Here is a 16346-nt window from a genome sequence, read left to right as displayed (position 1 = left end):
TTGCCTAAACTATTCTACAGTCATTATTAAACAATACACAAATGCAACATGACCCGAATCCTTAATTATGAAGTATAGATAATTTATTACACTAATGCCTTGTTAATGCATTATAAATAAAAATTAAAAATACCTATATGTTTGAAAATCAATAAAAACTTTATAATGTGGCTGTTTTTTGTACTTAGCACTTGTAATATTTAATTAATTGTTATCAATTTAAATCCCAGTTGTTTTTTTAGACTAAAAGTTCGTCCCTCATTAAACTAAACTACACAAATAACTAAATCACAAAACTATAGTAGAGCGCTTTTCGTATGGTTATTGGACTTTGACTGTGCATCAAATCACATATTTATATATATAAACTTTTTACTAATGACTAAATCAACAGATAACAATTAATTATCAATTCAACGTGTTTATATTTTTAAACCGGGTCGTATAGATAAAAATGTAAAACTTAATAACTGCAATTAATTTATTACATTAAACACATATATTTATTCATAAATCATGTGATAACTACACAGCGATAATATTTATCGATGTATATACTATCTACACTAATACATAACCTTATATGAAAAGTTGTTAAAAACTCAACATTGCGGTATTCGACGTAGGTATATATTTTGAGTTTTTACAGCGTTCGCGTGATCGAAGGTATCGATGTAACACCCGAGTGTACGAACTATAGTGAACTACCCCGCAATATGATTGTCGATTTAGGTGTCTAACCCATAATACAATATGACACGATATTTTACTGCCTTGACGGTCGCGGACTCTGCGTTCTACGTTGTACAAGGTACTGATTTGATCGCGTATCGGAAACCGGATGGTTGGTCGGGGAGAATGTTCGTCAACAGCGCGCTGGTCAGGTGATCCCGGTCGCAGGAAAACGACACCGGAACGAGAAAACCGATACGACGTGCGTTTGAGGGATGGGGGAGGGGGCATTGTTGTCGGGCCGAGGTGCACTCGCGTAGGTACGGATTTACAAACGACCAGGTGGAACATTTGATATTGTACGCTTGGAAATTACACGCGCGCGTGCTTGCAGCGACGACGTTTGGTTATGGTAATGAGCGAGTAATGACCGTAATCGCAGTCGGCGTTATCTGCAACGGACCCGACGACGACGACGACGACGACGACGGTCGATCAACAGGTGGGGCCCCGGGTTTCTCGCGCTCGCCGGCTAAAGGTCGACGTAATAATGTTTTATCGTCCGTGTGTACACCTCCGTTCGATAAGACCCGCCGAGCTGCGTATTATTTAACTCTGCTAGGCAGTAATAACGTTGTAATATTATCGTAACGAGCGACGTTGTGTGTGCTCCGGATTGAACCGTACCCGGTTTTAACGTTTTGCGGTACCGTTCCGTTGCATTTTTTCTCAGTAGGGTTTTTTCGCCCCCTCCAATCCGTGCACGTGAACACGGGCGTCTCGTTTCCCACGTTCGGTTTATCATTACGAGCCGCGCTCGGTTATCCGAATGCCATTTCTCGCGTAATAACAGCAACAGCAGTAGTTGATCCGCCGCCAAAAGCCGCACACCGCACCACTGACGGAAACGAAATTCGGGAAAGTTTCCAAATAACCGAATTCTCTCTCTCTCTCTCGCTCTCTCGTTCTCCCGGCCCGTCCGTCCGTCCGTTTCTCTCGACCGTCGCTCGTTGCCAACTAATATCTCGGCTCACCGCTATTACTGCCATGGGCGGCAAACACTCCAAAATGAACCCCATGGACGTGCAAGTGCCCGAGCTGCAGAACCAGCTGGACCGCGATCCCTATCTGAAGCCTTACGAGAGGGAATTCAAACGCAGGTAAGACGCGCAACGCGTCTCCGGTGTTTAATTAAATATCGTTTAAAACAATTACTTTACTATTAGTACTATTTTCCTAGGTTCTTTTTTAATACCGTATTATTATTGCGATAACAACTACGCGTGTACTGTAACATTGCTCTATACTATGGTCGGTAAATGGATATACCATTTCACTGGATCATTTTTTTTTTTTTTTTTTTTATTCAAAACTCAAAACGTAATAATAATATACTGACTTATGTTTGAAATTAGAACGACAAGCAATTTTATTTCATTTATTGTTTGTATTACTATTATCGAATGCAACTACTTTGAGTATATCTTAAAAATAATTCATGTTCGTTATAAATCTCTATTTTTTCTTTAGGTACGCGTGCTTTTTGGATTACTTGGAAAGGGTAAAAGAAGAATCAAATTTGGAATCATTTACTACTGGTTACAAGCAATATGGTATTCATTTCAATAACGATGGGTCCATTTATTGTTTGGAATGGGCTCCAGGAGCCAAACAAATCTACCTCACTGGTGACTTTAGTATGTACCCATATTTTTCACGATATACTCATATTGTAGTTTAAATATTATTTAGGTATCAGACAAAGTAAGAATATGAAGTTAAACCTCTTCAAACATTTATAAATTATAATTAAGTAAATCCTTTGCGTAATGAAATGTTGAATATTTTGAGAAAAGACAAAAATCCAAAAACTTCGTGAATCTCGATAGGTGATCAGTTTTTGCAACAGCTAGAAAACTAAAAATTAAAAAAAAAATTTTAAATTCACTAAATTTTTCCATGCTATATCGTCATGGTTCTTCATACAATTCTTGACAAAAGTTGGCCGTTCTAATCTTTTTACTACGTACTTCTTTCTTGGTATTAAAATTAGTAAATTTCTAAACATATTCTGAAAAATATGTGGTATGTATTATATTAAAAATTATATATATTAATAATTTATTATAATATTATTATTAAATTAATACTTAATACTCGTATATTCGTAGGACGTGAAACGTGATAACTTTGCTGTCCCAATTAATTACTACTATTCGTCTAAAAATAATATGTCAAGTAATGATATTATCTTAATAAATAAGTCTAAAAACTAGCTACAAGTACTTATAAAACAATAAAATAATTATTCTATTAATTTTTCAAGGGCTAAAATGTATGCATTTTATTGATATTTCGAAAACTAGCAAATGTATTTTATGAATTATAATTTTAATTCCAGATGATTGGAATAGAGAAAATTACCCATACAAAAAACTTGAGTATGGCAAATGGGAATTAACTATTCCACCCAGCAGTGACGGAACACCAGTTATTAAGCACTTATCTGAAATAAAGGTGGTGTAATATATTATTATACTTAAATATATTAGATATCATAGGCATGCGTAGAAGGTATGCAGGGTATGTAGCTGTATATCCTGAACACAGAGCCTTATTTATAAATATACCAAAAATAAATAAAAAGCATGACATATTTTATTTTTAAATTTATATTATATGATTTTCTATTATACAATAACTATTATTATAATTATTATATTTTTTATATTCAGTCCCAGACATTTTTATTTATTTTTAAAACACAAGTTTTATACTAATGTAATAATGATATAATGTATTAATGAAATTAAAAAGTACTATGCTTCAAGATAGATTAAGTAACTTAATATTTTCAACTACAGAGCAAGAAGTTATAATTATAAAGAAATGGCTATTCAGCCCCTTTTTTAAAGAAAAATTTAAATTTAAATTACACAATAATTTAGACATTTTTGTACATATTTTTATCAGAATTTCGAGCTCTTGAAATAACTTTCAACGAAAGAGGGCAGTGTTAGCCTTTTAGATACTCTAAAAAAGAGGTCTGTGCATGCCTATGTAAGGTATTGATTAACATTAAAGGGTCTCGTTACAGATTGTCGTTGAAAATCATCATGGTCATAAAGTAGATCGTATATCACCTTGGGCCACATACGTAGTGCAACCTCCCCGTGAACAAGGAGTCACTTTTAAACATAAAATTTGGAATCCATCTGACCATGTAAGTTTCAATAATATTTAATAATCAATGCAAAAATAAATAAATAAATAGTTAATATATATAGAAATAAATAAATAAATACTTAACATGGAGTATTATTATATTTTTAAAGTACGATCGGTGATCAGTTTCGCATTAAAAATTCATCGTCAGTATATGATATATACATTAATATAATTTAATTCGAAACCGGTCGTATTTTACAAATATAATAATACTCCAGGCTAAGCGTTAAAATATAATATATATATATATATATATTGTATTATTTAATTATTATAAATATATATTATTTTTATTTTTTATTATTTTATTATTATTATTATTATTAGTTTAAACAGTTCTATACTATGTTTATGTTGCATTTAAGTACCCGATGATGAAAATTTCAGTTCATATATTTATTTTAAAATTATATTTTTAAGGTATATCAATTTAAATACCCTAAAGTATCCAAACCATCCAGCTTGCGCATATACGAATGTCATGTTGGAATCGCCACATCAGAATATAAAGTTGGATCCTACCTAGAGTTTAAAGATAAAATGTTGGATCGTATAATTGATTTGGGTAATTGATTACAGTGTAGATAAAAGTTGTAACTTAAAATTGTACTTACATTGTGAATTTTTATAGGATATAATGCAATTCAAATAATGGCTATTATGGAACATGCTTACTACGCTTGCTTTGGATATCAAGTGACAAGTTTTTATGCAGCTTCGAGGTAATAAATATATTTTATCCGTGTGATATTTTATTCAATTAAAATATTAGGTACATAATTTTCAAGATAGGTTATAATATTTTTCCGATTATTTTTTAATAAAATTTATAAAAACCATGTTATCTTATAACATAACATAAAACCAAAATTGAAAATTCTTATATTTATTCATTAGTCTGAAAAATGTGTTATGTTGAATACACCTTAAACTAACAAAAAAAAAAAAAAAAAAAAAAACTGTGTGTAGGTATCCGTTTCTATATAATTAATGTATTGTAATTATTGTCTTTTAAATTTATCTAATTTTCAAAAGGAAAAATAAATACACACGTCAAATTAAAATTACTAATTTTATTATTCAATATTTTTCCTATTTTTATTTTTATTTTTATACTGTCTGGTTTATTACAAAAGTTGATCAGTTTCAAAATAGATTCTTTAATTACGGATTAACTTTTTTTTTGTTAATTAAAATAAATGCAACTCTACCACCCTATGTACAACAGCCCAAGGTATATCCTAACTATATACCTTGGTATACATTAACCAATGGCGTAATTTCAATATTTCTAGAATAGGGTAGTTGGCATGCTATTATTTAATAGCTGAGTCGGCGGCTCATTTTACCTATGTGTCGATTAATGCTAGGAGAGGGGGACTTCAAACCAGTTCAAAAATATAATGATTTGTACTTTGTACATAAGTACACATATAGTAAATGTCTCATTATTCTCATTTACAACACGACAATGGCTTTATAAAAGACATATTTATATTTTGATATATTTTGCCGACTTTGGAATAGCTAACCTCAAGATTGTGGCGAATGTATGAGTCGCTCCCCCCTTAATGAAGCTACTGTTTGAAACCATGGTTAAAATTGTTCATACTTAGTTGTATAGGTTGTAGATTATCGTAATATCATGTCAATTTAAATTATTAATTTCAGTCGTTTTGGAACACCCGAAGAACTTAAAGAACTAGTTGATGTAGCCCACAGTAAAGGTCTTTATGTGATGTTGGATGTTGTACATTCCCACGCGTCTAAAAATGTGTTAGATGGTTTGAATCAGTTCGATGGTACAAACGCGGGATACTTCCATGATGGACCTAAAGGAAATCACCCCCTATGGGATAGCAGACTTTTCAATTATTCCGAGTAAGTATAAATATATTGATAACTTACTGATTTTAAACCATCAATTATTTACAGGTACGAAGTGTTACGATTTCTGTTGTCGAATTTGCGTTGGTATGTTGAAGAATATCGTTTTGATGGCTTCAGGTATCTATTGAAAAAAAAAATGTAAATAATAAATGTGTTTTCTATATGCATCTGGTTTTGTTTCGATAAAGGTTTGACGGAGTTACATCGATGTTGTATCATTCTCGTGGTGCTGGCCAAGGTTTTAGTGGCCATTACGATGAATATTTCGGTCTCAATGTTGATACCGACGCATTAGTTTATTTGATGTTGGCAAATTATGTCCTTCATAAGTTCTATCCCGATTGCATAACTGTAGCCGAGGTAAGTAATATTTGAAAAACGTTAAGGATACGTTTTTCTAATACATATACATGTATTTACAATGTGCCCTTGTGCAGGATGTATCTGGGATGCCATCATCTTGTCGACCTGTCAATGAAGGAGGACTTGGATTCGATTATCGTTTAGGAATGGCCATACCCGACATGTGGATAAAACTATTGAAGGAAGTTAAAGACGATGACTGGAACATGGGAAATATCGTTCATACACTTACAAACCGCAGGTGGATGGAAAAAACCGTTTCCTATGCAGAATCCCACGACCAGGTTTATATCAAATCGAATACTTTATTTTAACAACGTCGTTACCCTAAAGCAATATTTTTACAAAATATTTTATTTACAAGCATAATTTTGTACTGAATCAATTTTTTTCTCAGAGAAAGACATTAATTAATATTTGATTTCTTCGTTTATTTCATCAATTCATAACAAGGAATGAATCTATATCTTTATATTTTATAATTTCTAACTCAATATTTCGATTATACTATTTTATCAGAGATAGATAATATGATTGATTATTGTTTCAATATTTAAATACCATGCATTATTAAGTACTTTCACACGAAATATTTGAAAACATGTAATAACGGATTATTTTTATCTCCACCCTAGGCTCTTGTTGGTGATAAGACAATTGCATTTTGGTTAATGGATAAGGAAATGTATACCCACATGTCTGTGAATAGTGAACCTAATTTAATCATCGACCGTGGAATAGCTTTACACAAAATGATTCGGCTGATCACCCACAGTCTTGGTGGCGAAGCGTACTTAAATTTCATTGGTAAAGTATTTTCAACTTACCACTTTAAATATATTTTTAATAATTTTTTTTCTTTTTTTTTCAAGGAAATGAATTTGGACATCCGGAATGGTTAGATTTCCCTCGTGATGGTAATCAAAATTCATACCACTATGCGAGACGACAGTGGAATTTAGTTGATGATAAATTATTGAAATACAAATTTCTAAACGATTTCGATAAGAGTATGAATCACTTAGAAAGTAAATACGGATGGTTGAACGATAATCCAGTAAGTGTATAAATAATCACGAAATAAAAAAAAAAATTTAATTATAAAATAAAATTTTTAAAATTTAACATAGGCATATGTCAGTTTAAAACATGAAGATGATAAGATAATTGCTTTTGAAAGAGCTGGTTTATTGTTTGTTTTTAATTTTCACCCAACCAAGAGCTTTACTGATTATAAAGTGGGTTTGAATTTGTCGGGTTCGTTGAAAATAGTTTTAAATAGTGATAATCCAGAATATGGTGGATATAATCGAATTGATACTAACATTGTGTACACAACAAGTAACGGTGAATGGAGTGGTAGACAAAATCATATCTACGTAAGTTAATATTTGAACTTGTATCAATCGATATACCAAATACTTATAAAATATTATTATAGCAACCCAAGACAATTTTTTTTTAATGGCAATAATTAAAAATTTTTATTTATTACTGTGTTAGAAACTACAGTTTATAATATATACTCATAATATATATATACTTCATAATAATATGAAATAATATTTCATAAAATATTATCTTATAGTTAATGTCCTCAGAGATGATACATGAGTAAAAAGTACAAAAATTATTTTATACATAAAAGGATTAACAAAACTTGCAAGTGTAAACAAATTATTTTTAATATTAAATTAAAAATGATTACACATAGTAAAATATACAATTAAATTATAGTACAGTAAAAAAAACCATTAAATCACTCTATGTTCTAAGTATTACAAAATATTATAAAATAAATAGGTTAATTTTTGAAAAATGTTGGCAAGTTCATATAAGACTAAGATATCTACGTATATATGTTACATAAAATGTTCTTAAAATAAAAAAATAATAAAATAATTCAACTAACAACAATTACTATAAAATTATGGGACCTAAAAATTCTTAAATATTAAAACAATTTCTATTTATTGGCACAGCTTTTTAAAAGAAAATTGTATTAAACACCTTAATGATAATATCTGATACATTTTGTACTACAATTAGGTATATTTTGAAAGCAAATTCATTACAAGGGAAAATTATATTTAATATCTGGTTTAATATTAATAATATAATTCATTACACTTGGGTCCCGCTTTTACTATTTCGAATAAAGCTATCAAGAATTTAAAAACTTTTTTTAAACGAAAAATTTCAAATATGACATTTATAATAAATAATTAAATTAAATGGTGTATTTACCTTTGAAAACATAAAATTTTACTTTATTTTAAATTGTATACATTTTTTAAATATACTGTTCATGCAATTAATTATTATATATAATTATATTAATAAGATTTACTAAATACTACATCATATTTAGTATTCGGTTATAAAATAAAACAGCATTTCATCATAAAAGATTAGTATGTATCTATTCAATATATATTTGCAAGTTTCTATATTTCTCTCTATTGATTTTATAATTTGTAATTAATATTATATAATTTAACATATTTAATATTGTAACTTATAATAACTAATATGTTTTTTAAAAATATATTTCAGTTGTATTTGCCAACCAGAACTGCACTAGTTTTTTCTACATCAGACTGAATGATAAATAATCTATACTACGTTGTCTGCTTATATATTTTCTGTATGTTTACTAAAATAATTTAATATTTTTTATAAAGTTAGTTTTAATTTTGAAATCCAAAAAAAAAAAAAAAACTGTATCAAATTTATAATTGTTTAAATTGTATTAAGGATTCAAATTTTATTAATTGTTATAATTATGTTATGAATAAAATGAATTGGCTACTAGTTTCTTTTTTTAACAATTCATAATATACTTATTTTTATCATGTATATCTAATTATAATTCAAGATATAAATTGTTCCTTAACATAATATATATTGTATACATTTTATTGCAATCATTTGGTAAGTTGATAAAAATTAGATAAAACTACAATAAATTATTTTACTAAGTTTATATTTCATACAAGTTATGAAAATAAATAATTGCTTTAAAATATCAATTTATACTACTTTAAAGTACTTTAATGTCAACTATATGTATTGATATTCATTATTGATATAATATTGATTGGCGTTTAAGTATACAGTATATTATGTTCTTATCATTTATTATTCTACTAAATTTTAAAAGTAATTCAAAATAAAACATATTATTACTTCATTCAGAAGGGATAATATGATGTCGACATTTCCATTATATCTAACAGTAAGTTATATTCCCAGGGCCTATATGCTACGTTGATGGACAATGCTATTCATTCATAAATTATTTTTTTTATGATATACAATAAAGTTAATAATATTAATTATAAAACATATTTCTAATGTTTTATATTACTATAATTATTGGAACATGTAAAATCAAAAATGAGCATAGCCCAGATATAAATATTAACCCACGGTAACTACACTTTGATGAATTATGAAACACGAGGCATGTTAACTAAAATGTATTTTAGAATGTTATTTTTCATTTTTAATCTTCAATAGAACTATATTAGATGCATAGTCTAGGAACTTTTTAATAATTAGTAGCCAAAAGATAATATAGAAATAATAAATTAATTAAGTATTTATAAAATATAATATAGGTGTAAAATTTGTTTAATTTAATATTGAATATCTAAGATTAAAATAGGATTAATAAAATATGTTTTGGGTGTTTTTCATTTTTCTCAGACACAAATCTAAAGAATAATTATAAAAAAATATAATTTTTATATGATTTAATTATTTTAAATTATTATGTTACTAATTGCAAAGTTCTAATTTTCTACCGTTTCTTCTTGTTTATCAACTGCAGCAATATCGTTAGATAAATAATTATTGTGTCTGAGTAGAGAGTCTTTTTGTTCTTTATCAGCAGTAGCAGCAGCAGTCGTAGCAACAGCATTATCAGTAACTGATATTTGTTTAATAAAATTTACAAGATTCTTTTTTGGTGGTATGATAGGTTTGTTTGGAGGAACAGGAGGTGGTGTACCGCGACAGCTACTACTAAGCGTAGATTGTTTCTTAATTAATCCTGGAACATTGCTTTCTGCTACATTGGGAACAGACATGTTACGTTGAATACCAAACAATGCTTTTTTAATACCACTGGATGAACTACACTCTGTTGATTGCATACTACGAACAAACGCAATTGGATGCTTTTTAATAGTATCTAAAGGTGTAGTACAATCGTCATCCTCTTGAAGTTTATCCACCTATAACATGATGAATATTATGTAGTCCTTTTATGTTTTTGGTTTAAATAAATGTTGTATATCTTAAAAATATAAAAAAAAAATTGTCTAAATACCTGTGTATCATTAATTTGACTATTTACTGGTTTTATATTACGTAAATTTTGACCAGGATTTACTGATCGAGCAATTCCAGTCACTGTAAAAAATAATAAATATTATAAATTAAAATAATAACCTAAAAAAAGTACAAAATATTTCTATGTAAGAACTATAATTTTAATACTACTTCAATTGAATATTTCATAAAGGAAATTATAATTGCTATAAAATCAATTTTTCAATTGAGTGTTAAACTGCAATCCCAAATGACAAAAAAAAAACATTAATTTGTATTCAATTTTTTCTTAGTGTTATCTATAATAATTATCAAATAGTTGTTAATAGTTCATTCTTTATTTTAATTTTACTTAAATAAATTAGATACAAACATTTTATATTATTATAACTTAAAATTATGTTAGATTTATATAACAATTAATTATGATATAGTTTTTAATAAAATGCATTATTTACTTGGCCCAGAAACTCGAACACTAGATGCAGTTGCTGTAGGCTGAACCACTTTTGCAACACTACTCATTATTGGATCACTAGGAGAAGACATTATTCTACCAGCTGCATTTACAAACATTTTACATTAAAATTACAGTAAGAACTTAAAATAAATTAACAATAAATAAATACTGTAGTAATTTATTTCATTTATATCGACTAATCAATAATTATGAATAACATGTATAGTAATTACCAGAAGATCTATTGGATAGCTCCACTACATTATTATGAAGTGCTTCGCTCAATTCTTTTTCTAATGAAGCAATTTCACTTTGACATTTGACTAATTCTGCTTCTAGAGATTTTGTTCTAGAATATCAAACATAAATAAATGTTAATACTTAGCATTATTCATCACTAATCAAGTTAAGTATGTATAATTTAACTCCTCTATAATGTGTACCAAAAAACAGTACTGCTAATATTCTACTTAACATAGATGAATAATACAAAGAAGAATATAACAAAAATAAATCCTATTTTGCTCATAATTTTGAATAATTATAACAAATACAAATGAAACTAATTAAACATAATGCAATTATTTTTCTGATTGTAACTATATCGGAAAACTTCATATTCTTTTTTATAATTCCATATGTTTAACTTGACCTTTAACTTTTAAATTTAATATTTTTATACTTGATACATACCACCTCTCTCATTTAAAAAAATAGTTATATTTTAAAAAAGAAAAATTGAACTTTATAAAATGAATGAATTTAAGAATATACATATAAAACTAAACAATCCACAAACATTAAATTAAAAAAAAAAAAATGTAAAAAATTTTATTTAGAAAAAAAAAATATTTTGAAGAGAATTATTTTGGTTTATAAAGTGAAAAATTAAATTATTATTGTAAAAAAAATGGCAAATAAATAAATTATAAATTCAAACATCTTAATTCTCAAGCACACATCAAATAAATAGATAAAAATCTTACTTTTTTTCTTCTGAGCTAAGAGCTGCCATCATTCTTTTGGTTTCAGTATCAAATAAGGCCAATTGTTTTTCCAATTCTGCTTCCATTTGAAGTGATTTTTTACTTTCTTCTTCTAATCCTTCAGCCATTAAATTAATTTTACTTTTTTCTTCACTTAATATCTATAGACGACAAAAAAATTATCAACTCAAAAAATAATTTTAGCTTAAATACAAATTTTAAACATTATGATTAAGAACATTTAAATATTTTAAATAGATAATTTTATTCTTAAATACCATAATATATTGTAATTTAAAACAGATATCTACTTTTTAATGTAGTATATTTAATAAATAAATTATGTTGAATATATAAACATTTTTTTTTTTTTGTAATAAGATACTAATATAATAAGTTATAATACATAATTAAATCTTAGTATTAATTTAAAAAACTGTTCATCATAAAATGTTGCTAAATAATCCAAACCAATGATTTTCATCAAAATATACATTTATTCTTAAATATCATAAAAAACATCTGATGAATGGATCAAATTTATAACCGAGTGTGAAATGTATACTATAAAAAGAAGAAACATGAATCATGAAACCATTTTCATAATAAAAATTGGACTTCAACTTTAATGATCCATTAATCAATTTTACCATATAATTTATGAAATAAACAATTACCAAATATAATGATTATATTTAAAATATGTAGATTTAAAACTATTAACATTAATCTTAATGATGACTAATTTCTTACTTGACCAAGATCTTCTGAACGTTTTCTTTCTTCAATATACTTCATAACAATTTTTTTTCTTTCTGCTAGTAGAAAAAACACAATTTGTTTATGTTTTAATCGTTCTTCTTCATAAGTATTATGCAATTTCTTATATTCATATTGAAGTTGTTGTTTTTTTAACCGCTCTAGATCTAATATCTAAATTATATAGAAATAAAATAAATTAAAAAAAATTGTGAAAAAATTATCTTATAATACACAGATAAGGTTTGGTAATAATTTTTTTTAACTAATATAATGTCAATATGTTGTTAAGACTTGTTCTTAATTTTTTTATGCTTAAGTTATCATATTTTCTACTTAAAATAACTTTTCCATTTATTAATAGTTTAAATAATATGCTGGAATAATATCTATTTGATTTTTAAAAGAAATAACCGTTTTCGATATTATATGTAATAAGTATAACACAAAAGCAGATCCAACATCTATTTATACTCGAAGCACTTTTAAGGAGAAATTATATAATATAGCTGATCGTATGTATGAGTATGTATGAAAGAGGGGCTTAAACCTCCCTCAAAAATAATTTGACAATATTGTACTAAAACTGTTATTGTGTAACATCAGTTGAATGCTTCTTGTGTTGTAAAAAGTGGGAAGATGTTTTAAATATCAACTCAACATTAAGTTAAACACTTTTTACTATAAAATATTTCAAGTTCAAACATTAATAATGATTCTAAATAATTTGTTCCAAAACATTAATTTATTAAGTAAGTAAATTGGCATGAAGGTCCTTTCTAAGATCAAACTAAAACACATCTTAATGTTGGTCTGTTTGGAAATACCTTATATACCCTGTTAATATATGATACTAGTTCTCTCAAGCTATGTCCTTAATAACTTACCTCCAGTGGTCCCCCACTGGATCCATTTGCTCATGGGATAACATTATTTTATCAATAAGTTGATAAATTAAAAAAAAAAAAAAGTAGTAATAATATAATATTTTACCTTTCGATGCATTATTTGGTTATCTTTTAAAACATTAGCTATCCTTAAATGAGTTCTTCTTTGCTGTAAAACAAGATTTTCAAGGGATCCTAATTGTTGATATGAAAGACTATCATTATTTGTCTCAAATGTTGCAAAACAATCTCTTTGTAGGGCTGCTAATGGATCTTTTATGATATGGTCACTTCCTCTGTTTTTTAGCATAGATTTGACTTTTTCACACTGTATATGTATTTATATATACACATATTATAAATAAATATGATTAAAAAAACTGAAACTTGAGACTAATGTAAACAGTTATTACCTTTAAAGTTGCAATAACAACATCTCTTGCTTGAAGTTCACCCTCTAAATAGCTCAACAGCTTTAATAAATCAGACTTATTTAAATCCATTCTTGGAATTTTCTAAAACAATGAATGAATACAAAAGTTGGATTAAAATTTAATGTATATGGCAGACATTATAAATACCTTCACAGTATTTTTATCACTATTTTGACGTTCTTTATTTTCATTTTGAGAATTATTACAATTTATAGAATTTGCATTCTTTGTATTCATCATTACGTAGATTATCATAAAACATTATCCTGGTAAAACAAAACAAGAATTATAGATATAGGATAATAACATTAAAATTAATAGACCCTAGTATCTATTTACTAATAAGTAGATAATAAATAATAACATAATTATCATACACAAAATATTTAATAAAATTAATAATAACTTATAACTAATTTAATGAAATATTTTATAAACTTTTGGAGAGTGGAGGACCAAACAGTGCATAACATCACATTATGGAAACCATACAAAAAACGACCGAGAAGGAGACCAAAACAACGATGGTCTTATTGAGTCAAGGACAACCTCAAGCTCCTGGGAATACGAGAGAGAACAACTAGCAAAGAACAGGGTAGTATGGAGAGATATAATAGAAGCGGTGTAGGACCTACAACATCCGGAATAAGCTAAAAAAAAAAAATTGTATCAACTATTATAACTTATAAGTAATACATTTACAAATACATATATTACTTGTATAAATATTAGGAAATTACAAGAATAAAATTGTTGATGTTCTTAACTAGTTAGACAGATACAATGCAGAACAGTTGAAGATCAAACATTCAAGAAAATAAAATTATAAATTTAACTTCATTAATTCACGATTTATATTTAGTTTTATATAATTCCGGGTAAAATTCTTATTAAAATGTAATTGATATTAAAGTTACTATGGATAGTAATGTTTAAAAATGTTTTTGATGAGTAACGATTTATTTCAATTATCAACACCAACAGAGCTAAAAGCAAACATAATAATTGATGAAAAACCTATCATATGAAATAGTAGTCATCTGCAGTTCTGTATGAAAACAAGTTAAAATAATTCTAATGACCTGACATTGAAGAATCATTCAAATGGATTAAATTGATTATGAGACTAGTCGCATTTTTGGATAATTCTCCAGGTGTCGTCGTGGGAAAAGTTGACAACCTGGGAGGATGTTTGTTTATATTCCAAAACCACAGACTTTTCATGGGTTAAAACCGCATACTTCTGATTTTTACCTGAAAATATGGTTAAAAAAAAACTGCATACTTTTTTTTATTATAAAAACTATTTTATTAATCGTTAAAATATAAAAATTATACAGAATTATCCATTTATTTTTTTTATAGCTATATTTTATTTTTTTATGCTACAATTAAAAAAATTGATTTTAAATACTATTTAATACTTTTCTTGAGTCTTCATGAACTGCGTACGTTGAATAATAAATAAATAAATAATAAATTTACATAACGTAAAAAATAAATTTTTGTCAGTAATTCATTTTAAATCTAAAACTTTTAAAACTAATTTATTCATTAAATGTACAAGTATCAAAAAAATAAGAAAAGAAAAGATAGTAAAGTTTATATTTTTAATTTTATTTATATTTTCTATTTCGATTTTTTGATAGATTCTAATAGAACATTATTAGAATGTAATAGAATTATTAAACTGTTATCCACCTTAATGCTATCATTAAATTTGAAATTCATTTTAAATAGAGTAAAATTTACATTAAATTAAATAAATTAAATTATTATGCATTAACTCGAGTCATTTTAAACGCGCACATATATACTAACTAGTCTGTAATCAATTCAATATCTAATCCAATATCAATATTATTTAAATAAATAATGAATATTTGATATATATCATATATATCATATATCTGTGTTGTTCATTATTTAATGTACACAGATAATAATAGTTGACAGCAAAATATATGGAAAATATATTTATAGAAAAATAATGTGTGGAGATACCTAATAATATATCTTAATATAAGCTCATCTTAAACTGCTTCGATCAAAATAAAATACAATACAAAACGATAGATACATAGATACAAAGAATATAACCTTGGTGAAGTCTTTCATAATTACCAAATATTACGAATTAAAAATTGCAATTTTATCAAACATATTTTTAGGTAAAAATCAAAATTGTGCGGTTTTGAGATCTAAAAAGTGTACGATAATGAGACATGAAAAGTGTGCTGTTTGACACTTGAAATGTGTGCGGTTTTTAACCTTTAAAAGCGTGCGGTTTTGAGACTTAAAAGTGTGCGGTTTTGACATTTGAAATGTG

At 26.8% G+C, this 16346-nt stretch overlaps 2 protein-coding genes across 2 annotated transcripts in view; one reads left to right on the top strand and one right to left on the bottom strand.

Annotated features, from left to right (window-relative positions):
* The first annotated feature begins 657 nt into the window (after positions 1-657).
* LOC112684875 (1,4-alpha-glucan-branching enzyme) lies at positions 658-8865 on the top strand. Its single transcript, XM_025556630.1, has 14 exons — positions 658-1832; positions 2203-2369; positions 3074-3189; positions 3770-3895; positions 4321-4465; positions 4532-4622; positions 5572-5781; positions 5836-5907; positions 5979-6150; positions 6228-6437; positions 6789-6960; positions 7026-7210; positions 7284-7532; positions 8710-8865. Exons 1-14 carry the CDS (start codon positions 1720-1722, stop codon positions 8755-8757), a joined length of 2076 nt encoding a protein of 691 aa, XP_025412415.1. The 5' UTR covers positions 658-1719; the 3' UTR covers positions 8758-8865.
* Positions 8866-9876: 1011 nt separating this feature from the next.
* Positions 9877-16346, bottom strand: part of LOC112684718 (uncharacterized protein CG10915) — a 7208-nt gene continuing 738 nt past the window's right edge. Inside the window, exons 2-10 of the mRNA XM_025556399.1 lie at positions 14165-14283; positions 13997-14098; positions 13690-13911; positions 12691-12870; positions 11938-12098; positions 11185-11300; positions 10950-11051; positions 10490-10572; positions 9877-10394 (exon numbers count right to left, since the gene is read on the bottom strand). Coding sequence (XP_025412184.1) covers positions 9951-10394; positions 10490-10572; positions 10950-11051; positions 11185-11300; positions 11938-12098; positions 12691-12870; positions 13690-13911; positions 13997-14098; positions 14165-14272 — 1518 coding nt within the window. The 5' untranslated portion in view covers positions 14273-14283 and the 3' untranslated portion in view covers positions 9877-9950. The remainder of the gene's footprint in view (positions 10395-10489; positions 10573-10949; positions 11052-11184; positions 11301-11937; positions 12099-12690; positions 12871-13689; positions 13912-13996; positions 14099-14164; positions 14284-16346) is intronic.

Source organism: Sipha flava, unplaced genomic scaffold, assembly GCF_003268045.1.
Source record: "Sipha flava isolate LNK unplaced genomic scaffold, YSA_version1 0_pilon_pilon, whole genome shotgun sequence".
In the NCBI taxonomy this organism is placed as follows: Eukaryota; Metazoa; Arthropoda; class Insecta; order Hemiptera; family Aphididae; genus Sipha; species Sipha flava.
The sequence above is the reverse complement of the archived record's forward strand: the minus strand, read 5'-3'. Positions and strand labels throughout refer to the sequence as shown.

Bases quoted from the DNA above. Each gene is read 5' to 3' on its own strand.
- LOC112684875 (XM_025556630.1), top strand. From the start codon at position 1,720: ATGGGCGGCAAACACTCCAAAATGAACCCCATGGACGTGCAAGTGCCC. The intron at 3,190-3,769 runs GTGGTGTAATAT...GTCTCGTTACAG, and splicing joins AGCACTTATCTGAAATAAAG to ATTGTCGTTGAAAATCATCA. The intron at 3,896-4,320 runs GTAAGTTTCAAT...TATATTTTTAAG, and splicing joins TTTGGAATCCATCTGACCAT to GTATATCAATTTAAATACCC.